Below are 26,584 nucleotides of genomic sequence, written 5' to 3' on the forward strand. Positions count from 1 at the left end.
TCACAACCTCCACCTTTCAGCGTCCTCACATACACATGAAAACATGAGCATAGACGAGAGACCCCCCCCCCCCCCCCCCCCCCTCCATGCTGTCTGAAGCTTTCTTTACATGATGGCGGCCGTATGAAGGCGTTGGGAGGCATGCCGTGACCTCACGCTGCTTGAGTGGGCGATTCCAGGCCATTAAAAGGTGCTTATGCTTAGTCATTACTGCTCATTATGGACTGTCTCCAGCTCCATTATAGTCCATGTGTACACATTAAACACTATTTTATATGGGTGGGTGTAAGTTCCTGTTATCAAAATAATAATATAATAATATAATATAATAATAATATAATAATATTCATTCATTCATTTTCTACCGCTTTTTCCTCACAAGGGTCGCGGGGGTGCTGGAGCCTATCCCAGCTGTCTTTGGGCGAGAGGCAGGGTACACCCTGGACTGGTGGCCAGCCAATCACAGGGCACATATAGACAAACAACCATTCACACTCACATTCATACCTATGGACAATTTGGAGTCGCCAATTAACCTAGCATGTTTTTGGAATGTGGGAGGAAACCCACGCATGCACGGGGAGAACATGCAAACTCCACACAAATTGAACAAATGGAATCTAACCCTGGTCCTCCTAGCTGTGAGGTCTGCGCGCTAACCACTCGTCCGCCGGGGTGTGTAAGTTCATGTTATCAAAATAATAATAACACCCTAACATCTTATGTGGACCAGCTCAGATGCCCTCCCAATAGAAAAAGATGAAACCTGCATAAAAAGATACTTCCATCCGTGCCCCCCCCACCCTCATTTTCATTTCCCATCATTGATGACGTAGCACCGCATCCTCACAGCCACAAGCTTTGAATAGAAACTATTGTCATGATAAAGAGGCCCAGTCCATTTATTTGCATGCAACATCTATTTTTGTAGATGAATGACAGCGTTGGGGGCGGGGGTGCTCTGAGGGGGGGTGTTGTTGCAGCAGGGTGAATGCAGAGCGCTAATGTGTCTCCCGTCACTTAGAGAAGCAAATGCAAGGCCGCATGAAGGGTATTGCATATGGCCCTGGGAGATCAATTTACAGACGAATAAGAGTTCACAGGCAGAGTATAGTATCATACAGTGGTTAACTTCTTTTTACACCTACGACAGTTAACACTGAAAGCAGGCAAGGAGGTCTGAGAGTTGCCTAATAAGTAGTGGCACCTTATTCATTTACATTCATATCGTCGCTTGTTCTGCATTGCTCCTCAGAGAGGCTATCAATCGTGTGTGTGTGTGTGGGGGGGGGGGGGGGTAATGGGTTGTAATTGCATGCATCGCAAGCAAGGAAAAGGGGTTTGGGTGGTGGAGTGGGGCAGGGGACGGGGGGTCTTAGCTCAATAGCACAATAATAATCACACATACAGTAGACAATTGCTTATGATGGATCAAGTCCCCCAGGGGCCGTGTCTGGGTACATGCTAAAGTCATTTTCCCCTTCGGAAGACATTAGAGTCACATCATGCATGAATTAGCATGAGTCATACAAAGATAGGTTGAAAGAGGGAGGCTCACTCGGGAGGAAACGGATTCATTGGATGAACAATGAACAATATTTGGGTGCAGATTTTCACATGTTTTACTTTTAATTTACTAGGTTGAACGCCGTTCGAGTGGTTAGCGCGCAGACCTCACAGCTTAAAGACCAGGGTTCAATTCCACCCTTGACCATTTCTGTGTGGAGTTTGCATGTTCTCCCCGTGCATGAGTTTTCTCCGGGTACTCCGGTTTCTTCCCACATTCCAAAAACATGCTAGGTTAATTGGCGACTCCAAATTGTCCATAGGTATGAATGTGAGTGTGAATGGTTGTTTGTCTATATGTGCCCTGCCTCTCGCCTGACGACAGCTGGGATAGGCTCCAACACCCTTGCGACCCTCGTGAGGAAAAGCGGTAGAAAATGAATGAATTTACTAGGTTCTTAATTACTTCCTGTCACCCCCCCCCTCGTCCACCCACACACAGCCCCACATACTTGAGTAAACAAGATGATACAACAATGTATATTTGTACTTTTTTTAATGAATCCCAAGAAAAGGCTGATTCTGGTGATGAGTGATGTCATACAGCAACACTGTACATTCAGTAAATAGAGGCAAATGTTCATTTAAACACACGCACCCAAGTTTGCGTATCCCTAAATGGTTCCATCCAACGTAGCTGGATTGTTGAAAAAGGTTACATGCTGCAAATGCAAAAATATGACCAAAAATAATAATAATAATACTCCTGGAACGTTTCAAGGAAGTGAATCTGGCATCTTGTATAGCTGGCAACCTGGGAAAATGAATAAGGTTCTCTCTTCTAAACAGGCAATATTGGCAAAACCACAAAACTATAGGCTTCTTACAAACACTTATAGATCTATAGAGCAGCTTTAGCGTGTTGCTAGGGAAGACTGAAAGATTGAATTCTGAATCAGTTATGGATTATTATGTGGAACCCATTTTACATTTGATGACAAAAACAAAACAGACATCTGTAAGCTTTGGTTCAGCGCCATTTAAAAGTCCGTCTCCATGGTGACTGCTGTCATTAAAGAGGCGGAGTCGAGGGGGCCGGGCTTCTACGCCTTACTCATTACCACATGTTTGAGCGGTCACTCCGGTTTACACACTTAAACACACACACACAGAGTTTCATCCAGTTAAGAGTGAAGTAAACATTGATTGTGTGACTTTATAATCATAAGAACATTGATGGGTGTGTGCAAGGTTTTGCAGCCACTAAATTTAGAGGGAAAATGCACAAGTCCAGGTAGCTCTTTATTTGACAGGGGCCAATCATGAGCTACATATGAAAAAAAACTCACAACAAGCTGGTCCTTACTCAATATAACAGTCTTGAGTCAGGGTTTCATCTTATAAACAACACAATATAGAAACAGAGGCCTCTGGGCCAAAAGCCCAGAGGGAGGCTGACATCATTGCAGCACCCCAATGAATGTGTTGCTCAGATGCAATTACAAAAAAAATCATCAAACTCATATTAGGGTATGTTTGTATACTAAGTTAAGTTGCTGTGTGAATTTATTGTTGATAGTAAAGTGTAGACTGTATGTTGTTATACTGTACATATGACCACCTGACAGGCTTGTTGTGAGTGCACCGATTGCTCGTGATTGGTGTCTGCCAAAAAGCTACCGTTTATTTAAATTAGTAGTAGTTCTGAAGTAAAGGAGAGGTCACAAAATTAGATAATAGTTGTGTAAGCTGCTTCCGTTCTGAACTCCTGTTTCCATCAATTGTGCTATTGTGTTTCTAGCAGAGCAAAAAAAAATGAATGAAAGAATGAAGAGCGCCCCTGCTGGTTGCAGCCATATAGTGCAGTACTCCATTTTGCATCAATTGATTCAACACACAAATTCCACACAATCAGCAGAAATGTCGTCAAACAGGATGTCCTACGTTGTTATTCATCTCAAGATAAAAAATGTCTGTTTTTAATCTCCAAACCACAGCCCGGACCCATCTTATCTTTAAAATGACCATGAAGGGGGGTGTACACAAGAGATGCCCTTGTACTCTGACAGATATGGAGTACTTGTCCAAGGCTGCTAAGGATAGTCATAATACACATTTGCTGATTTTTGGTTGCCCCTCCGCCCCAAGACAACACATCTCATTCACCCCAAGTCGGTAATAACGGATAAATATGTCACAACACAGGTAAACTTTTACATTTTATGTCTTTATGCATCAATTAATGTTTTTTTCCTACTTTCCGGCAGTACATGAAGGCACCAGTCACCGTGAGACACGGAAGTGAAACCTCGACATGACTTTGATACCATGACTCATGATCATTCAATAGTGGTGAGTACCTACTGTATACATTTGATTATTTAAAGTGTTCGAATCTCCGCTTGGGCATCTCTGTGTGGTGTTTGCATGTTCTGTCCGTGTGTGTGTGGGTTTTCTTCCTCCAACATTCCAAAAACATGCTAGGTTAATTGGTGACTCCAAATGAATGTGAGTGTGAATGGTTGTTTGTCTATATGTGCCCTGTGATTGGCTGGCCACCAGTCCAGGGTGTACCCCGTCTGGGATAGGCTCCAGCATGTCCCCATGATAAGCGGCATAGAAAAAGGATGAATTTTCACTATATTCCCATAACTTTATTACTACTTCAATACGCCAATTATTCTTCAATATTTCAAGTCTGCTACTAAATTGGTAATATTTTTCATTACATTACAAGTTTATTCTTGGGGGAAAAAAAATTCTCATTTGAATAAAACTTTTTTTCTCTTAATATTTTGACTTTCTTCTAGTAAATAATCTTGGTAAATGGTCTTCCAGCGCTTTGACCCTGTTAACATTTACCTAGTGATGACACAACATCAGTAGGGGTTCAGTATGTTGCCCAAGGATGCTTTGATATGATCACGGCAGGACGGAGGAAGCCACAACCTTCTGGTACATTTTTATTCCCATAATACTTTCACCTTATTCACTTTTTTCCCCAAACTTAATAAAAAAAAGACAGCTTTATGATATGAAAAGAGGAGCCATAAATCACCTTCCTTTAGATAAAGACATACAGTATGACGTGTCATGAAGGGGGGGGTTTGGATGTGAGATCTCGTACAGGCAGCACGTAGGTGTCGGTAAACGCGGTGTCGTCCACCCCAGACAAAAGTCTGCTCATCTCATCTGATGAATTCAATTCTTATGGGAGATATTTGCTTAGCTTTTCTGACTGTCTGGCCCAAAATGGTGGCCAACACTCACCATATTCCATCAAATAGTGTATTAAATGAAAGCTTTTTAATGTGTTGGCCCTGTGAGATAATATAGGTTTCATGGCAGGTACGTTCCTTATGGCAGATGTAATTGTTTTGTTATGCCTGCACAGTGTGAAGGAACGTGGGAGGAGGAAGCTTACCCAAGACACGACATCGATCCCTGGTGAACACCCTTTAAAGCCCATGTACAGTGGTAAAGTGGTGTGTCCTGCTCGGTGGAAACGTGGCAGGTAAGTTGAACAAGATTGTTGAGCACATGCTATGTACTGTTGTGATTTGTTAAGTCGTTCCTCCGCCATGTTTGCCATAAAGACAGGCAGACATATAATATAGCTGTGTGCTGCACATGCAAGGATATATACGGGTAATATTGCTAAATATTGGTATCTGCAGAGAGAAAACATTGTGAAATGAAAGTTACCCTGGAAGTTGGATAAAAATACGGTATCTCTTATAAAGATATGCACATACTAAGTGAGGACAAATACGTCTTTGTGAGAGTGCAGGAACGCTGCTGTGAATTAATTCACAGTTTACACTTTGACCTCTTCTCCGGTCAGAAGTCTGCGGGAATTCAGGCAGCTTGTACTCCAACCCTGATGCAAACCCGCGCGACCCCCCCCCAAAAAAAAGCTCGTGGAAGAGTGCCAAGCCAGCGGCAAAGCAGAACATAGGGTCGCTGGGGGCCGGCATAATGGCTGCTGATTGTCTGCTGGGCTTCAAAAGGAAGGAGGCTCGTTGACCTCGGGGTCTCATGTGACGCTCGCCGTTGCTCCACATGAAAGGCTCGAGTGACAGACGTCCTTAGTGAGACGGTACACTGCAAGTGTGGCGTTCGAGGGCGGGAAATATTCCAGGAATCCAGCCTCCCCGTGACCTCTCGCTCAGGACTGTTTCCTGAAGGTGAAAATATCCCTACTTTTGGAGCCTTTGGGCGGCGTGGGGGTGTGGTTTGGCGAGGGTGTGCACGACAGCGAGGGCGAGGAGGGTTGCGGCGTGGACGTGCCCCCGTAAGGGCAGCTCTGCGAGTCCGGGTGCTCTCCGGAGCACTCCACGGCGGGGATGTAGCGGCTATCCCACATCCCCGGCCCGCACAGTTTACACAGGTCGTGTAGGCTGCACGGGATTCTGGGTAGGAGGCGGAACTGGTAGAGGAGGCTGCGTGCCTGGAGAGGACAAGATGAAGCACAACTTAGTGAATCCTAAACAGCTTGTTGCACATTTACAGAACACCCAGCTGTAATATAATCAATGACCTTAAGGGGGGGTGAAAAAACAACATTCAAGGTCATCCTGCCAGGAAATGATGAAAATGCCAGTAAACAAAAGGAGAACATGAGCTGCATGCTAACACGATGGCATCATCCATAAACATGAGGATGCAGGCGGCGCAGCGCACATGTGCGCATCATAAATCCTCTTTGCCAGTGAACGCCTCACGGCCTGTGTGGGCTAAAGCAAAGCATCCGTTGCAAGCTACAGTGTCAGTGGCATCATTTCTTCTTCTTCAAAGTCATTTTGACGGCTGTTACCACGGTAACCTCCCATCACCTCTATGATACGAGGACCACCAAAGCAGGACACCTTTGTCTTAGCTTGAGGTTAGCTGCATATTGTTTACGGTGTTAAGTGAATTATTAAACTCATTATACAATATTAAAGGTCATATCCTTGGCAGGGCGTGTCATGTCATAATATCATTGAAGTCGGTCTCAAGTCCTCACTAAGACAGTATCCATTCCAGTGTGCATGCTTGCGTTTACCTTTCGCAGCACCAGCTCTCCATTCATGTGCATAGACAGGTTGCTAAAATGTAGCAGCATTTGGTCGGTGGCGAGCTGCTGGTCCGTCACATCCTCGCCGTAGAGAACAATGATGGCCACGCACAGGAAGAGGTGGAAGTAATCCGTCTGCAAAGTCGTATTTGTATAGTTTATCTTTGGAAGAGGTGGGTGTTATTGTTATTGAACATGGGCAGACGCAGAAGAAAAAAGCATAAAATTATGTCTTATTTTTAAAATGTACACCTTCATTCTTACTGTACCTCAGTCTGCTGTGGCTAATTGCGGTAATTATTATTAGTTATGAAATTCTGAATAATGAATAATAATGAAAATGAATAAAATTCTGAATAATAATTCTGAAAAAAACTACCACTCTTAAATTACAAAAGTAAATACAAAATGGGAAAATAAAAACAAATAAATCTAATTAAATTAAAAAAACTACCACTCTTAACTTCTTTTTCAAATTACAAAAATAAATACCAAATTGGAAAATAAAAACAATTAAATTAAAAATTAAATCAAATCAAACTAAATTAAATAAAAAAACTACCACTCTTATTCTTTTTCAAATTAAAAAAGTAAATACTAAATGGGAAAGAAAACAATTAAATTAAAAAATATATCAAATTAAATTAAAAAACTACCACTCTTAACAACTTATTTTTCAAATTACAAAAGTAAATACTAAATGGAAAAATAAAAACAATTAAGTGCATATTGTTCTGAGCATTTAAATCTGTTAGGAGTTTCCAAAAAATGTCCTCAAAACATCGGGATACTTAAATTACGTGGGGTCTTTGAACGCAACACGTCATTGCTCATAATAACTTGAAGCATATGCTCTGCTACTATTCAGATACGTGGTAGCTTTTTAGTTTGAAATCTTTTAATACATACATTAACATTCAAGTTAATAAAATACAGTAAAAAAGGCATATTTCAGTTAGAAAATTAAATTAAAACATTTACGATCTGACAGCCCTAATTAAAATACTTCATATCAAATCTCTTAACCAAATAAGTTTGCAATAATTATTTTCATTTAACAGAATTACATTTCATTTCACTTTATTTATCCCAGAGAGAAGAAATATTGAATAAAATATACTTCAATCTTTTTAGTAATTTATTTTTTTTTCGTTTTATACATTACATTATTGAAATAAATTTCAAACTGGAAGCGTATTATGAATCGTACTAAAATATTCCTCAAATGTGAAGATGCTTGATGAGGATTATGATCTCTGGTGGTGACAGCAGGCGTTGAATGTGTGAATAAAAAGCGACTGATGTTCTGCAAACAAACCCCAGTGAAAGATGCTGCTGGTACATATGCATCCGAATGTGTGTGCGTGTGCATCTGTTTGTTTCCACAAACAGAGAGGAAGAGCCACGGCCGACGTTGACTGACCTGGTAGTGAGCCCAGCAGGCCTCCCACATGCGCAGAGCCTCCATGTCTGGGAATTCTCTCTTGAAACAGAGGAGGATCCAGCGGTGACAGAAGAGCAGCTGCAGGCCGTCCTCGCCCAGCGTGGTCAGGTGCTGGTGGAAGTCGGGCAGCATGAGGCGTAGGAGCTCCCGCAGGTACATCTGCGAATGCCCGGCCAGACATCATCACATGGTGTTATCCTTCTAAAATTTGTACGAAATGTCTTACCAGCTGCCTTTCCATGTCCTCATCGCGTGGCGAGCTGATGAAGATGGTGTTCTCCATGAGGCCCACGAAGCACCAGAAGGTGTCGCTTTCATCCTGGATCTCGGTGAGGAGCGGGGCCACCAGGTCGGACATGCCCTGACAGTAACCCATGTCGGGATTAAAGACGGCATAGTTGAGCAGGATCCGCCTGGGGGCAAGAGGCAACACACACATCATCTTGTTAAACAAGCACACGCGCACACACACACACACACACACAGTAGAAGCTCCAAGGAGCACCACCAGCTTGTAAACATGACGGCGTCTTTTATGGATGTGTCCCACCCAGACGCAATGAACGTTCCAACATGTGTTTTAGCGCAAAAAAAACCCCTTCTTTAAGTGGTTGCCATGCCAACTGCGATGGTAACTAGGGAGCTATTTCATGTTCTTTCTGGTGTGTTTTTTATGGATTGCACTTTAAAGTGTCTCTGGTAGCACTCATGCATAATTAAGTCGTCTTAAAAACAGAAGAAAAAAACCTTGAGGACATTTCTAGAACAAAATGAAAGCAGCCTCTGCGGTCGTTGTTTGGATTCTTAAAAACTGAAACCATAAGCTCTATTCAAATGGAAAATGAGGCATTAAAAGTATGACATAAATGTAAAGACGAGTCTCTGAACTAATACGCTACTTAAATCCTCTTTGTCCGTCCATTAGCATCGAGTACACCATCCTGAAGTGCTTGGCTTAGTCATAGCCAATAAAGCATGAAAGTCATTTGCGGCCCCCGTGGGATTCAGACAATGAGCGCACTCCTCGCTGGCTGGCTCACCTCATGATCTCCACGTTGGGGTTGTTCTCCCCCCTGAAGAACTGGTTGCTGCGGTCTGTTCTCACCACGTCCTTGTCCACCGTGAATTGGACCTTCCTCCAGAAGTCGCTGTGCTCCTCGGGGCTCATGGACAACCTGGAAATAAAACAAGCAAACAAGCAGAGAGGCTATTTGGTAAAGATGCATCATATTTAATAACCCTCCCCCCCCCTTCTATTGACAGTGTACGCTATGTACACTGTGTAATGCACTAATAACATACTCAAGTCCTAACAAGCAAAAGGGGATTTAATTAACACCGTTTGTTTTCCACGTGGTCCCTCCAGGAGTAATGAGCCTGCACCTGATGCAACGCCATGCAACTGTTTATTTGTCGCCCTGTTTGTATCTCCTCGCTCCTCTTGCTCCTGGAGGCTCCTCTGGACTTTTAGCATCATGTTTTGTCATGTTTACAAGCATCTACAGTTACGTCCATTTATATATTTGGACACTGACAAAAGTATCCGTGTAATGTGTGATAAAGTGTGGTACAGCTCATGATCCAAAGCATATAACATCTTGGGTAAAACATGGTGGAGGCAGTGTGATGCTCGGGCATGCATTGCTGCATAGCATGCATCAATGGCCAGACCCTTCACCCTTAAAATGTCGCCTTTACTCCAAATGCATAGTTGTAGACAACCACAACGTATCCCTCTCCAGTTGTTTATAATGCTGTAGATCAATATAATATATAGGGGGCTACCAAAGATCCATATGGCTAATGTATTACGGGTGTGGCTTCACACTGTTTTTCAAAAATACATTACAGTATCGCTCCCTCATTCGATCGTGGTTGTTCAAAAACGAATGAATCAATGATTCCTGTTTCATGGTTAACGAAAGCCATTACAGACATTATTTTTAATCACCAATTAATCTGTTGATTAGTTTTTCAATTTATAATATTTTTTTCTTTATTTAGAAATAGATTTAGATTTATGCAGTCTGTTAAAATCATGTTAAATAACAAAATTCTAAATTAATTCATTCATTAATTTTCTAACGCTTATCCTCACAAGGGTCAGGGGGGTGCTGGAGCCTATCCCAGCTGTTTTCGGGCGAGAGGCGGGGTACACCCTGGACTGGTCGCCAGCCAATCACAGGGCACATATAGTAGACAAACAACCATTCACACTCACATTCATACCTATGGACAATTTGGACTTGCCAATTAACCTAACGCGCTAACCACTTGTTCACTGTGCAGCCTGACGATGGTCCATTGTTATTCAAACAATATTGAAAGTCAGTAATAAGTCATTATATTACCTTACCTTAACACTGCATGTAGTCAGCAATGGCATGTCCGACATGATGGTCAATTATTATTTTCCTTTCCCCCTCACGGCACCCCCCCAGAGAATGCCGCCCTGCCCAATTAATTGCCCAGATGGCCCATAGCTAGAACTGTCACTGCTCGCTAGCATGCTATCCTTAAAGTGTGGTCGTCTCGTGTCCCTGCAGTGATCCCGTAGGCTGCGCTAGAGTTGTGCAATGTGGTGTAAACAAAGAATAATAGGAGTGGAAAGGTGACTATCTTAAAAGTATTTCATGTCTACAGGGCTCCAAAAATGGTGAAGAACATATTTAGGAAGTCAAACAGGTTTTCTATGCGCCAACTACAAAAACATTCCATTCATTACAATTCTACTTGACCAGTTGATAGACAGTATCATGTTGTTTCCTGGTTCAATACGACCTATTAGTCAAATTACGTATATGCTTGCTAGTTTTGAAAAGATGACATTGTAAAGACACAAATATGTAAAAGAACCATCTCCAAAATGCCACCCGAGCTAACAAACTGCTCTAATGTCATTTTCTTGTCTGGATGAGAGCAGCCCAACATTCCTCTTTGTCACCTTCATCACCTTCTTCTGATTGATGGCTACACTTGGCTTAAAAGAGACTTTTTTTTTTTTTGGCCTCCCAACAGCTGCCGAGCTTCTGCGCACCGATGCTCAGCTTTCACAGGCGAGGAGGCGAGCGGGAGGAGCCAAGAGAGGAGCGGAGACATGGATCCTTCCTGCTAATAATGACCAACCAGAAGCCCTCAAGGCTGCTCTTTCAACCAATCCCCATCAGAGTCAGAAGAAAGGGCTGTAATTACTTTGATCAGATCTTCCCCGCAATTGCAAATGTTAATAGGGCAAGCAGATCAAACCTGTCCAATTACGACACTCATTACACTCACGTGGAAATACGTGCTACTCACGACCTTTAGCTCGTGGAGGGGGGGGCTCCTGTGTGTGTGTTCATGCATACCACAGCTGTTTTTCTAACTCTTCCTGACAGAAGAATATGATCTGATAAGCGCTGACATGTTTTTCCTCCTGAGACCTTTTATTTCACACCCGCCGCCTCCCCTTAACACTTCCCTCATTGTTCCTATTGATTGCTCAGCGCCGGCGAAAAGAAGCCGCAACACACTCGCGTATGCTTGTACGGCGTATTGAGTGAGCGAGCATTTGGCAGCCAATAGCGCCATGGCCGTGTGACACTTTATCGGCCAGTGACAAGTCAAGTGCCATTACCCCCCCCCGCCCCAAAAAGAAGATTCATTAAATCTCACCTCTTCTGCTGGATTTCATGGTAGTGGGTCCGCTTTTGCAGCCTCCACGCCTCCCTCTCCTGGGATCGAGAGTCGTAGTTGTAGTAGTGCAACAGGAAGGGCCACACCTCGCCACGGATGGACGGGTCGATACCACCGAAGAAGATGGCCTGGTTAAAAGACAAAGTGAGCAAGTCAAACAAGACAAGAAAGCTGCATTGTCCTATAGGTCAATAGACCAAAGTGTAATGATAACCATAGAGCTCGGAAAGGAACTTGGCACAAAGTACCATTACAGAGGCTTCATTAACCACAGAACAGACACTGCAAAGCCAAGTATTTTATGTCACTGAATAGAGAATGGGCCCCTCCCGGTTAAAACATAACTGATATTAATTGAGCGCTATCACTCTAAAGCTTCGAGACTCCAGCAAACCACAGTGAGAGCCATTATCCACAACATGGACCAGCGGTGAATCATCCAAGGAGTAGCCGGCCAACCAAAATGACCCCAAGCGCGCAAGGACGACTCATCCAGGAGGTCACAAAAGACCCCACAACAACATCCAAAGAACTGCAGGCCTCATTTGCCTCAGTGTTCAGGATTCCACCGTAAGAAAGACATTGAAAACAAGTGTGAATATGCAAAAATAGCCGTTTTATTGGGCCAATGGTTTTGATTTGTAGTTTGTGTGTTTTGAGTGCAAAGTTTCCTTGTCACGCCTCATTGGCCCGTAGTAAAGAATTGTTGATACCACACACACGTCTCCCAGCATGGACCACTCCTTAATAATAATGGTGGCATGTCTCAAAAGGGAGTGGCTATTGAGCATTACTATATCTACCATTAGGATGGCATATAAAAGACATGGCATCATTCATTCAATGCTTCACCATGCAGCGACCGTACTGTGCACTATTGGCCAATGAGGCGTGACGTGGAAACTTTACACTCAAAACACACAAACTATAAAACCAAACCCCATGGCCCTAAAAACAGCCACAATATTTTTTTTTAAAGTCCTTCAGTCCTCACACACACACACACACACACACACACACACAGCTAATACTACACAGCTTGTGGACAGTTACCATGGTACCCATTATGTCATTGTATGGTCATATCACCTCGTACTTTGGTACGTGACAAAAAATAAAAAATACAAATACAAACAAAAAAAAATTATCTTAGGAAAGCAGGAAGTGAACAAATGCAACGTTACTGATTGTTACTGATTGTAAAAGTACCAGATGGGGGGGTAGGATTTAATAAGCTTTGCTTCTTCCTACTCCTTTTGGACATGTGGAACTGTGAACTGATTATGTGATGCATTCAATTGTAATCTGATGCATGTTCAAATGAAATTAAACCATTACCATTACTAGTCATATATTAGTGTGCTAGAGTCCCCACCCAATGCTCCACCACTGTTAACATCATGAATAGGATGAGTAGCTTTATAAGAAGTTTATTGTAGTATTATTTTGGTAGCACTTGTAAAGCAGTTAAAACATCATTTGACTTTGTCAACTGTTTCACAAATATAATTTCCATTAATTATGTGTATTAAATTGTTTGACCACTAATAAACTGACTGTTGACTGTTTGATTCTTAAGCTTCCACTGCATCAAAACTGTATATCCAATTTAAATGCAAAGTGCTGCAAAAGTGAAAGTCCAAAAAGCTGCACTGTTCTCCTGTTTACTTAGTGGGGGGTGGGGGGTTGGGGTAGTCATGAGTGAACCATGTCTGAGTCATTGCAGTAAATGCTCAACGGTCAAGTGAGTCAATCCCAGAAGTCTGAAATGACTGACTGTGTGCAAGTGGCCAAGAGAAACTCTACATATATTTTTCAGTAATGAGCTGGTGGAGGATTTGCTGATGATGACAGTGATGATGTTGACTAGCCAAAGCGGCTTCAACTTGCAGTAGTCATCCTACTGGCCACTAGGGGGCATTTAGCAGATTTATGACCACAGTGAGAGCACATTTTGACATGTTTACAGTCACATTGAAGAGGAGGTTACAAGCTGGACAGGCTTTATGGCGGGACCGCTCTGTGACTGACACGTTGCTACAATGGCGGATGGGAGTACTCCATCACAGCTCAAGGTCAAGACCACATTTTTATATGGAACATGCTCGGGGCTTCCATAAATCCATCTACCCACGCACAAACACACGTATGGAGGCCTACCTTACGTAGCTTATATTCCTCTTCCACTTGGCCATCGTGGTTGAGGTGTCGCAGCCAGGTGGCGACGTCCAGCCTACGGTAGAGCTTCTCTTCCGGGTGGCTCTCGGCCGACGGCAGCATGGACCTCTGGATGGAAAACTGCATGCAGGACTTCTCGTCTGACACCTAGTGCAAAAGACAAGTGGGATTTGGTGGGAAAAAGGACTGAACAGATGAACGACGCATTGGGATCATGGGGAAAAGTGGGAAAATTGAGCACTCAATTACTTTAATTCAAGGCTTAAATGTTTCCTGTGGGGTCCACCATGTTGTCATTGTTATCTGAATGTAACATTAAAAATGGCCACCTGGTCTTTGAGCTGAGTCTCCCTGCAGCACTTCCACTGCTGGAAAACCTCAGCCAGCTTGTCCAGGCCGGCGTGGTGGAAGTGGAGGATCTTGTACTGGCTCTCTCGGCTGGCGATCACCAGCTGGCCGCTGGTGCATGCCTCATCACTGCGACAGCACGATATTTAAAAGTGGTTGAGTAATTAATAGTTAACGGCGACATGCACGGACATTCCCGGCGGACCTGAAGAACAGACGCAGCGACCTCATGTGACCCAGGTCCACCCTGAACACACCGCACAGCTGCTCCAGAGCGAGCACCTTCTGCTGCTCCTCCCACCCACGCACGCCGTTGCTCTCGGAGGGGGCGTGGCTCTCGAGGCTGGAGGCGGAGCTGACAGAGTGGCGCATGGCCTCGTCGCACAGCTCCCTGGGAAGATACAGGAGACAAACATTGTAATGGAAATACTTCCAAAAAATGTATATGCAGATATATAGTGCAGTTATATAGCTGCAAAGGGGGACCGAATCCTATTTTATTTATTAAAATGTCCCATAATGTGAACAGTGCTATGCAAAGGTTTTAAGCCAGGGGTCTCAAACTCTATTTACTTGGGGGCCACTGGAGCTAGGGTCTGGGCGAGACAGGGTCGCATCAGGTTTTCAAAAAAAAAAAAAACGCATTTATTAAAAACAGAAAAATGAATAAACATTGCTTTGGTTTCGATTTTCTACAAGAAAAGTTCTGATAAAACATTCCACTGTTCTCAAATATCTTAATTTTTATTTTTCTGCACAAAATAAGATGAAAAATAAATAAACAAATCAAGAATAAAGAAAATCAATCAATCAGTAATAAATAAATATAATAATAATAATAAAATGGCAAATAATAAAAACTTAAGAAACCACATATAGTTGGTAGGTAGACAAATTTTTTTTTTCAGATTAAAATGAACAAAGCATTATTAGAGCCCTGTAGACATGACAAAACACGACTATAGTCACATTTATACTCTTTTTATTTACAACATATTGCGCAACTGCAGGGTCTTGAGACACATGCAAACTAGAGAGCAAGCGACCTAAACAGTAGCCTTCAAGTTATTTCCTTTAAACTTAAATAGCCAAAAACTTACCACTTCCACACGGACAGGGAGGATAACTATTAACAGTTATTTAACCTTTAACATGAACATTAATCAAACGTAATATTTTTTTCTGGGTACATGATACCATACAGCATCCATATCAAACTTGCGCGGGCCGCACTAACATTAAACTTTCATATCAAGGCGGGGGCCTCAAACTAGTGTCCTGTGGGCCATATTTCGCCCACGGGCCGCGTGTTTGAGACCCCTGTTTTAAGCCAATTAACTTTTGCATCCATTACATTTTGGTGAAGATCTGAATAAAAGGAGGTAATGCAGGTTTCATCATAACAGTTTGAGCTTCAAAGGAGCGGCCAAACCACAGAACCATAATAGCCCCTCCCTCTGTCCGTCATCCTCCATGAACCAGGAGACAGCCTGCCAACTAAAAAAAAAAAAAATTGTATTCAGGTTTTTGCTTTGGTACACTGCTGTGTATAAAAATGGCCCGGTGTCCAAATACTTTTGTCCATACAAGTGGACAGGAATACAGCCAAATCATTCTAGTTCGAGTCCACCATCTAACAGTCCTCCCCCTGTGGCCACCTTGCTGTTCCCAGCTTTGAAACCCAAGTGCAATGTGTGTGTGGATGAATTGGAAGAATTACCAACTGCTGTTTTCTGTCTTTTTAACGCTAGCGTGCTCACACACACACACACACACACACACACACACTCTAACATGCACTAATGAACCATAGCTAATGACCATGATGCACTCTCAAACACGTCTCCAGACATGTGAGTGCTGAGAAAGCCAAGCAATGCAGTGAAAAGCGTCCCACTCACTGACATTTGAGAAGTAAACGTCTGCGTTAAAGTCCTTGTACGCTTCACTCCTTCATTATTGGCTCATGGGAATATTACTCCCAACAATTATGAAGGAATGAGCAAGCCATGACGGTCCGATGTGGAACTTCTAATCAGTGGTGTCTTGTTAATGATTCCCCACGTCAGCGTACGGTTGATCAATCCAAAGTTCACGTGGTTGTCTCATACATCACACCATTAAAGACAGGCACATAGCTGACGGTGCTCGTTTGGTCTTCCCTGGGATGGAAGCCCTATAAACGAACGCAGTATTGACCAACTCATGCTTGTGCAAAGCATACGGTGATGGCAAAACAACTTGCACTCACACTTAGGCTGAGAGAGACAGGATGATGCCCCCCCTACCCCCCCCCCCCCCCCACCCCCAGGGCCTCTGGGTGTCCCGAGAGGCCTGCTCACCCTGAGAACAACACGCAAATGCTGCACAACACAGTAGGTGGTCAGTAAATAAATAGGTGACAAACATGAGGCAGCTATACAATATGAGCAATGCAGCCATTATTTTTAATCACTGATTAATCTGTTGATTAGTTTTTCAATTAATTATTATTTTTTTTATTTCTGCCTCTTTATTTATAAATAGATTTAGACTTATGCAGTCTGTTAAAATCATGTTCATTCATTCATTTTCTACCGCTTTTCCTCACAAGGGTCGCTAGAGCCTATCCCAGCTGTCTTCGAGTGAGAGGCGGGATACGCCCAATCACAGGGCACATATAGACAAACAACCATTCACACTCACATTCATACAATTTGGAGTCGCCAATTAACCTAGCATGTTTTTGGAATGTGGGAGGAAACCGGAGTACCCGGAGAAAACCCACGCATGCACGGGGAGAACATGCAAACTCCACACAGAGATGGCCGAGGGTGGAATTGAACCCTGGTCTTCTAGCTGTGAGGTCTGTGCGCTAACCACTCGCCCGCCGTTATGATATGACGATATGTAGATGCAGAGACATCTACAGTTATTGGTTGGGTCCCCAACAAATCACAAAATAGGCAAAAATATCTATCACTGTTCAAAGTGATGATGTGTGTGTGAATATTATTTTTCATAAAAACACAAACAATAATAAGTCTGCTTTCATGGATGATAAAAAACAGTTACATGTGAGACGCTGAAATCAGAGGATACTGAGTGAGTGTGAATGGTTGTTTGTCTATATGTGCCCTGTGATTGGCTGGCGACCAGTCCAGGGTGAACCCTACCTGTCACCTGAAGACAGCTGGGATAGGCTCCAGCATGCCCGCGACCCTATAGTGAGGATAAGCGGTATAGAAAATGAATGAATTACCAAAATAGTTGTCGATTAATTGGGTAATCGATTAATTGATTGTCACAAATTAATTTTTCCGAGTAGATGCTAATTTAAAACACACCACTACCAATTGGGACCTACAGTACATAGTGTCCAAGGGACCCTAGTAATACCGATACAACACTCCTAGCGTCCCTAATGAAGTGTCTGACTGGCGGCCGAGAGTGGTTACTTTGGTTAAAGCCATCAAGAAAGTTCTTAAAACGCTTGCTTGGCTGTGGATTCCTCCTCTTCGCCCCACCCCCAACCCACCTACCCACCACTCTTTCATCCGCACTTGCTCTCCCATAGGCAGCTTTTTTCTCAGTGAATGATTCCAAGTGACATGTTTCCAGTTCCTGGCCCCCTTAACAGTGTCAATTAAAGAGCCGGAGAGAGAAAGGGAGATGGAGAGAGTTCCAGGTTTTTGGCTGCCGCCCCTCTCTCTTTTCCTCTCTAATCCGGCAAGCTGACATTCAGCCCAGCACAACAACCCCGGGCGGGCGCGCTGGAAATCAAAGGGCTTCACACAGACTTTAGGAAGGAGAGGAGGGAGGGGGGGATATTTGAGAGGTGGAGAAAAACAATATTGAGGGGGAAAGAAATTGAAAAGAATCGGGAGGGAAGGACAGAGGAGAAGCAACATTTGGAAAACAGGACGAAACAAATACGGGAAGAGGAGAATCCCACAGCGGAAGGAAGACATGATGGATGCCAGAGAGAAAGAGTAAATGTTAGAGGCGGAGACCACTGCCAAGTCACACACTGGCAGGCGGGGGGATGAGAGGTTAAAAAGGCTTTTGCAGTGAGCGCACACACACACACACACACACACACACACACAGGACTGGCCAAAGCGTGTGGAACTGACTTAGTGGGGAATCATACTCATTAAATGTATGTATTTGCATCTCTTGATTATGCGTGATGCTGATACTTGACGTCATGTAAAACGCAGTTGACAGAAAAGTGAGACACTAGGTGGACAAACGCGGTATTGCAGCCTGAGTGTGAAATACTTTTCCTTATGGCGCCATCTTGTGGTAACCTGGGCTAACGTTACCTCTTTGTGCTTTTTGTAGCTAAATGATTCTAAATGAACATATTTGATGAAGCTAGGCTATTTATTACACCATTTTGTTTAGTTTTTTTGCAATAAACTTTTCCAATGAACTACAAACTACGGTATTGACAAAAAGGTATGCATAATTTGATTATATTGCCAAAATGTAAAAAAAATGCACTTATAAAAAAAATCTTTAATGAATGTCTTACAAAGGAAAATACACTTTTGAGGCAAATTTTCATCTAAAACCCTTATGTGAGACATGAACACGTCTTTGTTTACTATGCATTCCAATGATATAAAAACATACTGCACGTATGGGACAAACTTATTCAGTCCATAAAGTCTCCAAAAAGCACGAACAACACTCATTTACACATGTCATGTGACATATATAAAAGCCATCATGGGCGGCATAGGTGTGTCCCATTAGGTGCCGTATTTGTATTAGAATGCACAGAAAAGAGATACATATTCGTCGTGGATGATGTGTAAAATATTTATAAAAGTGCAGTTTTCCTTTAACACACAGTAGTAGTACTTTCCACAATAAAATACCTATTCACCAGCAAACAATTCACTTAGGTTTACATACAAGTCATCAACATTATTAATAACCTAGCAAAGTAAATGACAGCCAATCGCCAGCAAGACATCACAAGACACACACACACACACACACACACACAGAGGAGAATGCAGCAGCAGAAAGTATCAGCATGCATAGAGTGCATTATTTATAGATAACATGGAAGTTAATGGAGAGAGGCTACATGCAGAAGGCACTGGGGGTTGGGGGGTGTTCATGTCTGTTGAATGCATGTAAAAAAAACAGCTTTACATAAAATATTCACACATGTTTTGCATTTTTAAGAGAATGGTCATGGTAATTTCTGGTGTAGCTCTCTAAAATGCCCCACAATAAAGCTACATGGGAAATATGCTTGTTTTGTAGTATTTATAGTACTTTTCTCAGATGTATCCTCTATTTTGTGTGGTACAGTATATAGCATTATTATGATTATTCAGACAAGTAACTGGACTGACCTGCTGTCACTGTCCAAGAAGACAGAGCTGCTGCTCTCGCAAAGCGCCTCGCTGACAGGGGACAGACAGAATGGCGAGGAGAAGGTGTCCGAGTCGGACCCCATGGTGCTGTCTCGGCTAACTTCGTCCGACAGCTCGCAGGAGCCCTCGTCGCCCTCTTCTCCAGGTGGGGGCGGCTGCTTATGCTGCACAGAGGTGGGATCTGCTCCAGGTTCTGCGGCCGGACCGTGGCTCTCCGAGGACGAGCTGAGTGTGATGTTCCTCTCCTCGTCCTCTTCTTCTACTTGTGCCGCTGCGGGGCGGGAGTGGGGTCTGCAGGGGAGGAAGAACACTTTATTAGGTACCATAGCTAATGACATGTACCACCAATGCAGTTATTACAAAGATATTGTAATAATGATCAGTAGTAATGCCGAGTATTTTATAGCTTCTAATGGAGCTTTAGTTCCTCCCCCGTGTACTGTTCTATTTTACAGCCTCATGATTGCCGACAGAAGAATAACGAGTCACTATTGACGCGCCCTACCGTCTGCCTCGACGCCGCCCGTTCCGGCGTACGGGCGAGCTCTCGGGTGTGATGTAGCGTAGCGCCTCTTCATCCTGCCTCTGAATTCGGGAGTTGGGCACCCAGGTTAGAATGAGAGTGGTACCCAGGCCCTCGTCCTTCTCCACGTGGACACATAGGTAGCCTACAGGGGGCAACAGTTGAGCCATCATGGGTCTCCTTTATTAGTACCAATCACATAAATATAGAAAATAAGTTAAGCCCAGTAGTAATATTACTTTAATATACCATGAATTAAGTCATTTTAACTTGAATGACTTTAACTGTAATTCAGGAGAGTGTAATTAGCATTATACAGCAAAAAAAAAAACTGTATTCAAGTGTCAACTTAAGCTTTCCACTCTATAAATTGAAACCAATGAGGGTGCTAACACAGTTGTAAAAAGAAGTCAACCACTGTAAAACAACTATAAAGTACTGTTTACTAACAAGTGAGCTAATGATAGCATTATGGTATCCCCAATGGTAGCCCCATTGCCTGAATTTGTCGCTCTTCACTTTTAAGGTGTATTCTTTTCCAGAAAATGTTGCTCTGTTGTGTTTAAAGTTTACCCCCAAATAAACGAAAAGGGTTGCAATTAAGTGCTAATTTTAGAAATAGTTGTAAAACCAACCAGGGTGGTGCTCTGCCAGGCCCGGCAGCGGCTCGGCAGGGTGCACGCAAACATTATTCTTGGAGAAAATGATCTCGCCATCCAGGCCTGAACGCAGCGACCCTCCCGTTGCGCCGGGGTTAAAGGTCAGGAGGTCGGACGCCTTGGAGGAGGCACGCCGCAGGAGCCGACCCAGAGACATCTCAGAAACCGAGAAGCAGGGCCCATCCTCTGCAAAGACAAAATAAAAAAAACACTTTTAGGAGCAGAGTGACACCTCTTTGCCGCACACAATGCCAACTCTTCCTCGCTCTACTCGTTTGGTTTGCCTGCAGTAGGCCTTGTGCCTAACAAGTATTGGTTGTCACCGCCTTCTGTAAACAACAACTACGCACCACGGTATGGGTACAGTACACAAACCCTGTGCAGACACACTTGTACATCCGTGAGAGATTCAAAGTGCATATCAGCAGCTAACAGATGTTGGCGCTGTGCTCTGATACGCACTCAAATGACAGTATTCCTGTTCCGGGACGTATTCCTGTTGCCTGACCTCCTCCCTCCGTCTGAGGAATGTTCCCTTCTTCCCTTCACGGACCATGTTTACCTCTGCCTCACTTCCTGATGCCAGCATCCAGACAGGAAGCCCACTGGCATCGAGGTGCAGGGAAGAGAACATGGAGGACTCTTAGATTATTTGTATTCATTTACAAGGTCAAAGCCAAGTACTTCATATCGAGTACTACCCTACAGTCTTGTTGGAAACGAGGAATACGTTCCTCATTTGACCTCAGTGCTTTCATCACTGGAAAAAAACTTGACTTTTTCTGTTAACTGCTAAAACTAAAAGCAGACTAACATGCCCAAATATGGTAGTCAGCTGATTAAAACCACCACCAGTTTGCATAGTTTGCCATTAGTGGTTTAAAAGACCCCCCCCCCTTGTACTTTTCACTGCTGTCTTGTATCCCACACTTTGCAGTCCCGCTGTTATGATATGCTTTATAGTCAATGACACCTAATATTAGGAGCTAAACTTTGCCAAATTGCTACCATTAACAACCATGGCTAGATCGCATGTGTGTGTGTTAAATGGGGGGGGGGGGGGGGGTAACTTACATGCTGGGAATAAGAAGAGGGCGGGAACGGTCAAAAGTAAGCGGCCTCTAAGCCATGACTGTTATAAACATGCCCTTAATGTCATGATGGAACCACACCCCCTCTGCGTACATGAATTTACTGTGATCCAGGAAGTACACTGCTAACACAACAAAACATTTTTAGTGGAGGATTTTTTATTCTAATAGTTAAAAGTAGTCAAATATGTTTTTAACAGTCCTGTCTGGGAGGAGGTCTAGGTACTATGTTAGTTCCTAGCTGCCTTCAACGGACTTGGTCCTTGCCCGTGACATTCTCTCCTGTTCTACTATCTCAAGGTTATTTTGGTCTGCAGGTCCTGATAGTCCACTCAGGTCAGTTGGCCAAACTGACAGCCAACGCTAAGCTAAGCTAAGCTAAGCTAAGCTAAGCCAAGCTAATCTACCTTCTGTCTACAGTAGTCTCAACCTGAAGAAGACTTTTCCCCCCACCCTTTCCGATCAAAAACTTTGAATTTGACACCAAACCCATGGAAACCAAGTACATTAGCTACAAAAACTTTTCACATTTCTCACCTGGGGGGGGACTCGGTTAATTAAGCTGTCATGTTGACGTTTGAACACAAAACGTAGACAGTAAAGATCATCCTCTGCAGGGAGAGAGTTGACAAAGAAGCCAGAAAAACGTGTTTTGGTATTTTTTTGTTGTAAAAAAAACGTACTAGGTTACTGTGACTCATTGGTGGATGGGCAAGTACCCAAGTACTGCATATGATGTAGAGCAGGGGTCTCATACTCAATTTACTTGGGGGCCACTGGAGCTCGGGTCTGGGTGAGACTGGGCCGCATCAGGTTTTCAAAAAAAAACAAAAACACATTTATTAAAAACAAAAAAAATTTAAAAAACTAAAAAACTCAAATATCTTACTTTTTATTTTTCTACACAAAATAAGATGAAAAATAAATAAATCAAGAATAAAGAAAATCAATCAATCAGTATTAAATAAATAAATATAATAATAATAAAACGGCAAATAATGAAAACGTAAGAAACCACATAAGTTGGTGGGTAGACAAATTATTTTTTTCAGATTAAAATGAACAAAGCATTATTAGAGCCCTGTAGACATGACAAAACACGACTATAGTCACATTTATACTCTTTTTATTTACAACATATTGCGCAACTGCAGGGTCTTGAGACACATGCTAACTCGCAAACTAGAGAGCTAGCGACCTAAACGGTAGCCTTCAAGTTATTTCCTTTCAACTTAAATAGCCAAAAACTTACCACTTCCACATGGATAGGGAGGATAACTATTAACAGTTATTTAACATTAATGAAACGTAATAATTTTTCCTGGGTACATGATACCATACAGCATCCATATCAAACTTGCACGGGCCGCACTAACATTAAACTTTCATATCAAGGTGGGGGCCTCAAACTAGTGTCCTGCGGGCCACATTTGGCCCGCGGGCCGTGTGTTTGAGACCCCTGATGTAGAGCAACTCTAGTTTGACTAGATCACTGTTCAACTGACATCTAAAGCCTTGCATTTCACAATGAACACGTCTATCAAACCTATTGGGATCTTCAGTAAGCACTCTATTGATTTGAATCATATCCAACAATATATTGTATATGTATTTGTAGTTCTGTATCTGTAGTTTGAGTTTATTCTTGTCACTTATACAGAAGTACAAGCCAAATACATATACAACATACTATGCAGTGAGACAAGGGGTGACAAGATAGGATGATTGGGCGATGAAGGAGTTAGGAAGTCTTGATAACCCAACAGCGTATATTTATCCATCTCGTTTTTTTGCGAAAGAGGCTAATGGAGGTGCTAATGCAACTCAAAGTATTGGACTTGGAAGCAATTTTAATGTCATAAAATTGACCACTAGATGGCAGAAGTGCCTTGATAAACGCTGAGAAAGGAGAAACACAAGACAAGAAGAAAAGCCCTTTCGTTTTCGAGTCGGAAACAGATATTTCCCTGAAACTTACTAATGGTCTACTGCTGATTATTACACAACAGAAAAAAGGTAGAAACTTCCTGATGAAAGACGGGAGTCGAAATTTTCTTTTGGGTGGTTCCATGCTTATATATAGCTATAGAACAAAATTTTCTGTGTGCCTTGACAAAATGGTAAAAACAAATCAAGCAAAACAACTATTAGTTTTGAATCTTCAAAAAACAAGATAGTGAGGCATCAGGATCAGACGGTTCGTTAGCCGTTTATTTCTTGTGCTCTACCGGTCAGCAGTCTACAAAATACATTTGAAACCGTCATCGTTAGCCTATTGATTTTGAACAATGTTCAATACAAGCTAGCCATAAAGTCACCATACTCATTTCCAGCACTGGTTACATTCTTTCCCACCAATTTTTAAAAACTATTAGACATTGTCAATCTCAAAGCAAGCATCTTATTGATTTTTAACAACTCAAAAAAAACCACCCAAGGATGCAGGGGGTGTCAATTCATTACTCATTAATTTGCAGCCACACTTGTCAACAAGTCTTCAAAGAAATCAAGCAAGCACACTATTGATTTTAGATGATGTCCAAGTGACAAGATGGTGAAGCCAGCAAGAAGAGATCAGCGGTCAAATCATTGCTTCTCAACGTCAAGCGCCCTATCGATTTTGAAATGTGTCCAACACAACAGTACAGAGAAAGCTCAATTCATTCCACATTTGCAGCACCCTACAATCACGCTCTTCAACCAATCAAAAACATCAAAGCAAGGACCCTATTGATTACTGCGGTCAAAGGTCAAGTCATTCATTAAAGCTTTGTTTCCATTGTTCTACCAGTCATGCTGGTGGACCAATCTTAAAACTTTCACTGAAAACTGAGGTACCACAATTTCCCTTTAAACCAGGGGTCTCAAACACGCGGGCCGTGGGCCAAATGTGGCCCGCAGGACACTAGTTTGAGGCCCCCGCCTTGATATGAAAGTTTAATGTTAGTGCGGCCCGCGCAAGTTTGATATGGATGCTGTATGGTATCATGTACCCAGAAAAAATTATTACGTTTCATTAATGTTCATGTTAAAGGTTAAATAACTGTTAATAGTTATCCTCCCTATTCGTGTGGAAGTGGTAAGTTTTTGGCTATTTAAGTTTAAAGGAAATAACTTGAAGGCTACCGTTTAGGTCGCTAGCTCTCTAGTTTGCGAGTTAGCATGTGTCTCAAGACCCTGCAGTTGCGCAATATGTTGTAAATAAAGAGTATAAATGTGACTATAGTCGTGTTTTGTCATGTCTACAGGGCTCTAATAATGCTTTGTTAATTTTAATCTGAAAAAAATAATTTGTCTACCCACCAACTATATGTGGTTTCTTAAGGTTTTATTATTTGCCGTTTTATTATTATTATTATATTTATTTATTTGTTACTGATTGATTGATTTTCTTTATTCTTGATTTGTTTATTTCTTTTTCATCTTATTTTGTGTAGAAAAATAAAAAGCAAGATATTTGAGAACAGTGGAATGTTTTATCAGAGCTTTTCTTGTAGAAAATTGGAACCAAAATGAAGTTTTTTTAATTTTTTTGTTTTTAATAAATGTGTTTTGGTTTTTTGGGTTTTGTTTTTTTTTTGGAAAACCTGATGCGGCCCAGTCTCACCCAGACCCGAGCTCCAGTGGCCCCCAAGTAAATTGAGTTTGAGACCCCTGCTTTAAACCAAAGCAATATCCCTATCCACTTCAAAGAGCCTAGATGTTACTGCACTCTGTTTTTATCCGTACCAGCCCGACATGCTCCTTATCATAATGCAACGCCTCAAAGTTGGAGCAGCTCCACATGGACACTTGGGATAAATCTGCTGGTGTCAGCTGGCTGCTATAGGTGAAAGTTGAAAGAAGGAAGAGGGCATGAGTGAGGCGTGTCACATACTGTTATTAATGGCCGGCTGGAGGGGGCTCCATCCTGGACTGTCAGCCAGCCAGCATCCGCCTGACGTGACCAGGCCACACTTAAATGACTCCTCCATAGGCTCCATCCCACCCATTTTGTCATAAATACTTAAAATTTACCTGGGTGGGATATTTCACTCTGTGGACATCTAATATGAAACTTTAAAGTTTGTTTTTCCTCTAACAATGACACATAATTAGCACTATTGGCAGCACCTCTGCCAGCTGTACAAATGATTAAGAAGCAAGCGGCGTGTCAGGACTACTAGTACGTGACAATGCTTACCTTTTATCCCGCCACAAGAGTCTACAGCCCATGGTGGACATCCATGTTATCCTGTAACATAAACCGGCACCTTTCCTAAATCTCTCTGCGGTGAATTCGCTCAGCTTTTAAGGGTACAAGTCCTGTTTGTCTCCCTGTGTGTTCCGTCCGTGATGCCATAGGTTTCACTGCTCCTACCCCATGTAAGACGGAGAAAACATTTCCGCTTCCATCTTTCAAATTAAAGCCTCATAGCGTGACAACATACGGTACAGCCGCATACAAGAACGTGACCGTGGTTTTACTTTGATAAGACACATTGGTTACTTCCTATTTTCACTTGCACCTTGATTTTCCAGCCAGACCTTATCAATCATCCCAAAATTACCGCTTCCGCGATGGGAATGATCATTTTAATCAAGCGTGGATTTTATATATTAAAATTACTCTCGAAACGAATTGATTTATTTTAACCTGTACAAATATACCACCATACATAGAAAGACGAGCTCATAGTCCATGTTTTTACGAATTCCGGAAATATCCGGTAACCATTAAAGC

General features: G+C 42.6%; 1 protein-coding gene and 1 long non-coding RNA gene across 3 annotated transcripts; one reads left to right on the forward strand and one right to left on the reverse strand.

Moving 5' to 3' along the window:
- Nucleotides 1-2,056: 2,056 nt before the first annotated feature.
- Nucleotides 2,057-26,429, reverse strand: tbc1d16 (TBC1 domain family, member 16). 2 transcript variants are annotated; one of them, XM_058049019.1, is made up of 15 exons: nt 26,045-26,429; nt 25,591-25,684; nt 22,399-22,472; nt 20,747-20,956; nt 20,094-20,256; nt 19,568-19,879; nt 14,416-14,601; nt 14,192-14,339; nt 13,845-14,009; nt 11,664-11,812; nt 9,050-9,184; nt 8,236-8,422; nt 7,989-8,168; nt 6,554-6,700; nt 2,057-5,956 (listed from the first exon to the last, which is right to left on the reverse strand). In XM_058049019.1, exons 4-15 carry the CDS (start codon nt 20,925-20,927, stop codon nt 5,675-5,677), a joined length of 2,235 nt encoding a protein of 744 aa, XP_057905002.1. In that variant the 5' UTR covers nt 20,928-20,956; nt 22,399-22,472; nt 25,591-25,684; nt 26,045-26,429; the 3' UTR covers nt 2,057-5,674. The 2 variants fall into 2 exon arrangements, with proteins under 2 accessions (XP_057905002.1, XP_057905001.1); XM_058049018.1 differs by lacking the exons at nt 22,399-22,472; nt 25,591-25,684 and having other exon boundaries at nt 26,045-26,425.
- LOC131103116 (uncharacterized) lies at nt 11,036-13,336 on the forward strand. The gene is made up of 2 exons (XR_009119553.1): nt 11,036-11,978; nt 12,060-13,336. It is a non-coding gene; the product is annotated as an uncharacterized LOC131103116 (long non-coding RNA).
- Nucleotides 26,430-26,584: the final 155 nt, after the last annotated feature.

Source organism: Doryrhamphus excisus, chromosome 15, assembly GCF_030265055.1.
Source record: "Doryrhamphus excisus isolate RoL2022-K1 chromosome 15, RoL_Dexc_1.0, whole genome shotgun sequence".
Classification (NCBI taxonomy): Eukaryota; Metazoa; Chordata; class Actinopteri; order Syngnathiformes; family Syngnathidae; genus Doryrhamphus; species Doryrhamphus excisus.

Excerpts from the sequence above, each read along its gene's own strand:
- tbc1d16 (XM_058049019.1), bottom strand. The coding sequence starts at position 20,927 with ATGTCTCTGGGTCGGCTCCTGCGGCGTGCCTCCTCCAAGGCGTCCGAC. Across the intron at positions 14,602-19,567 it reads TTCTTGGACAGTGACAGCAG|GGAGCTGTGCGACGAGGCCA; the intron begins GTCAGTCCAGTT and ends GTATCTTCCCAG. Across the intron at positions 8,423-9,049 it reads CCCAACGTGGAGATCATGAG|GCGGATCCTGCTCAACTATG; the intron begins GTGAGCCAGCCA and ends TCTTGCCCCCAG.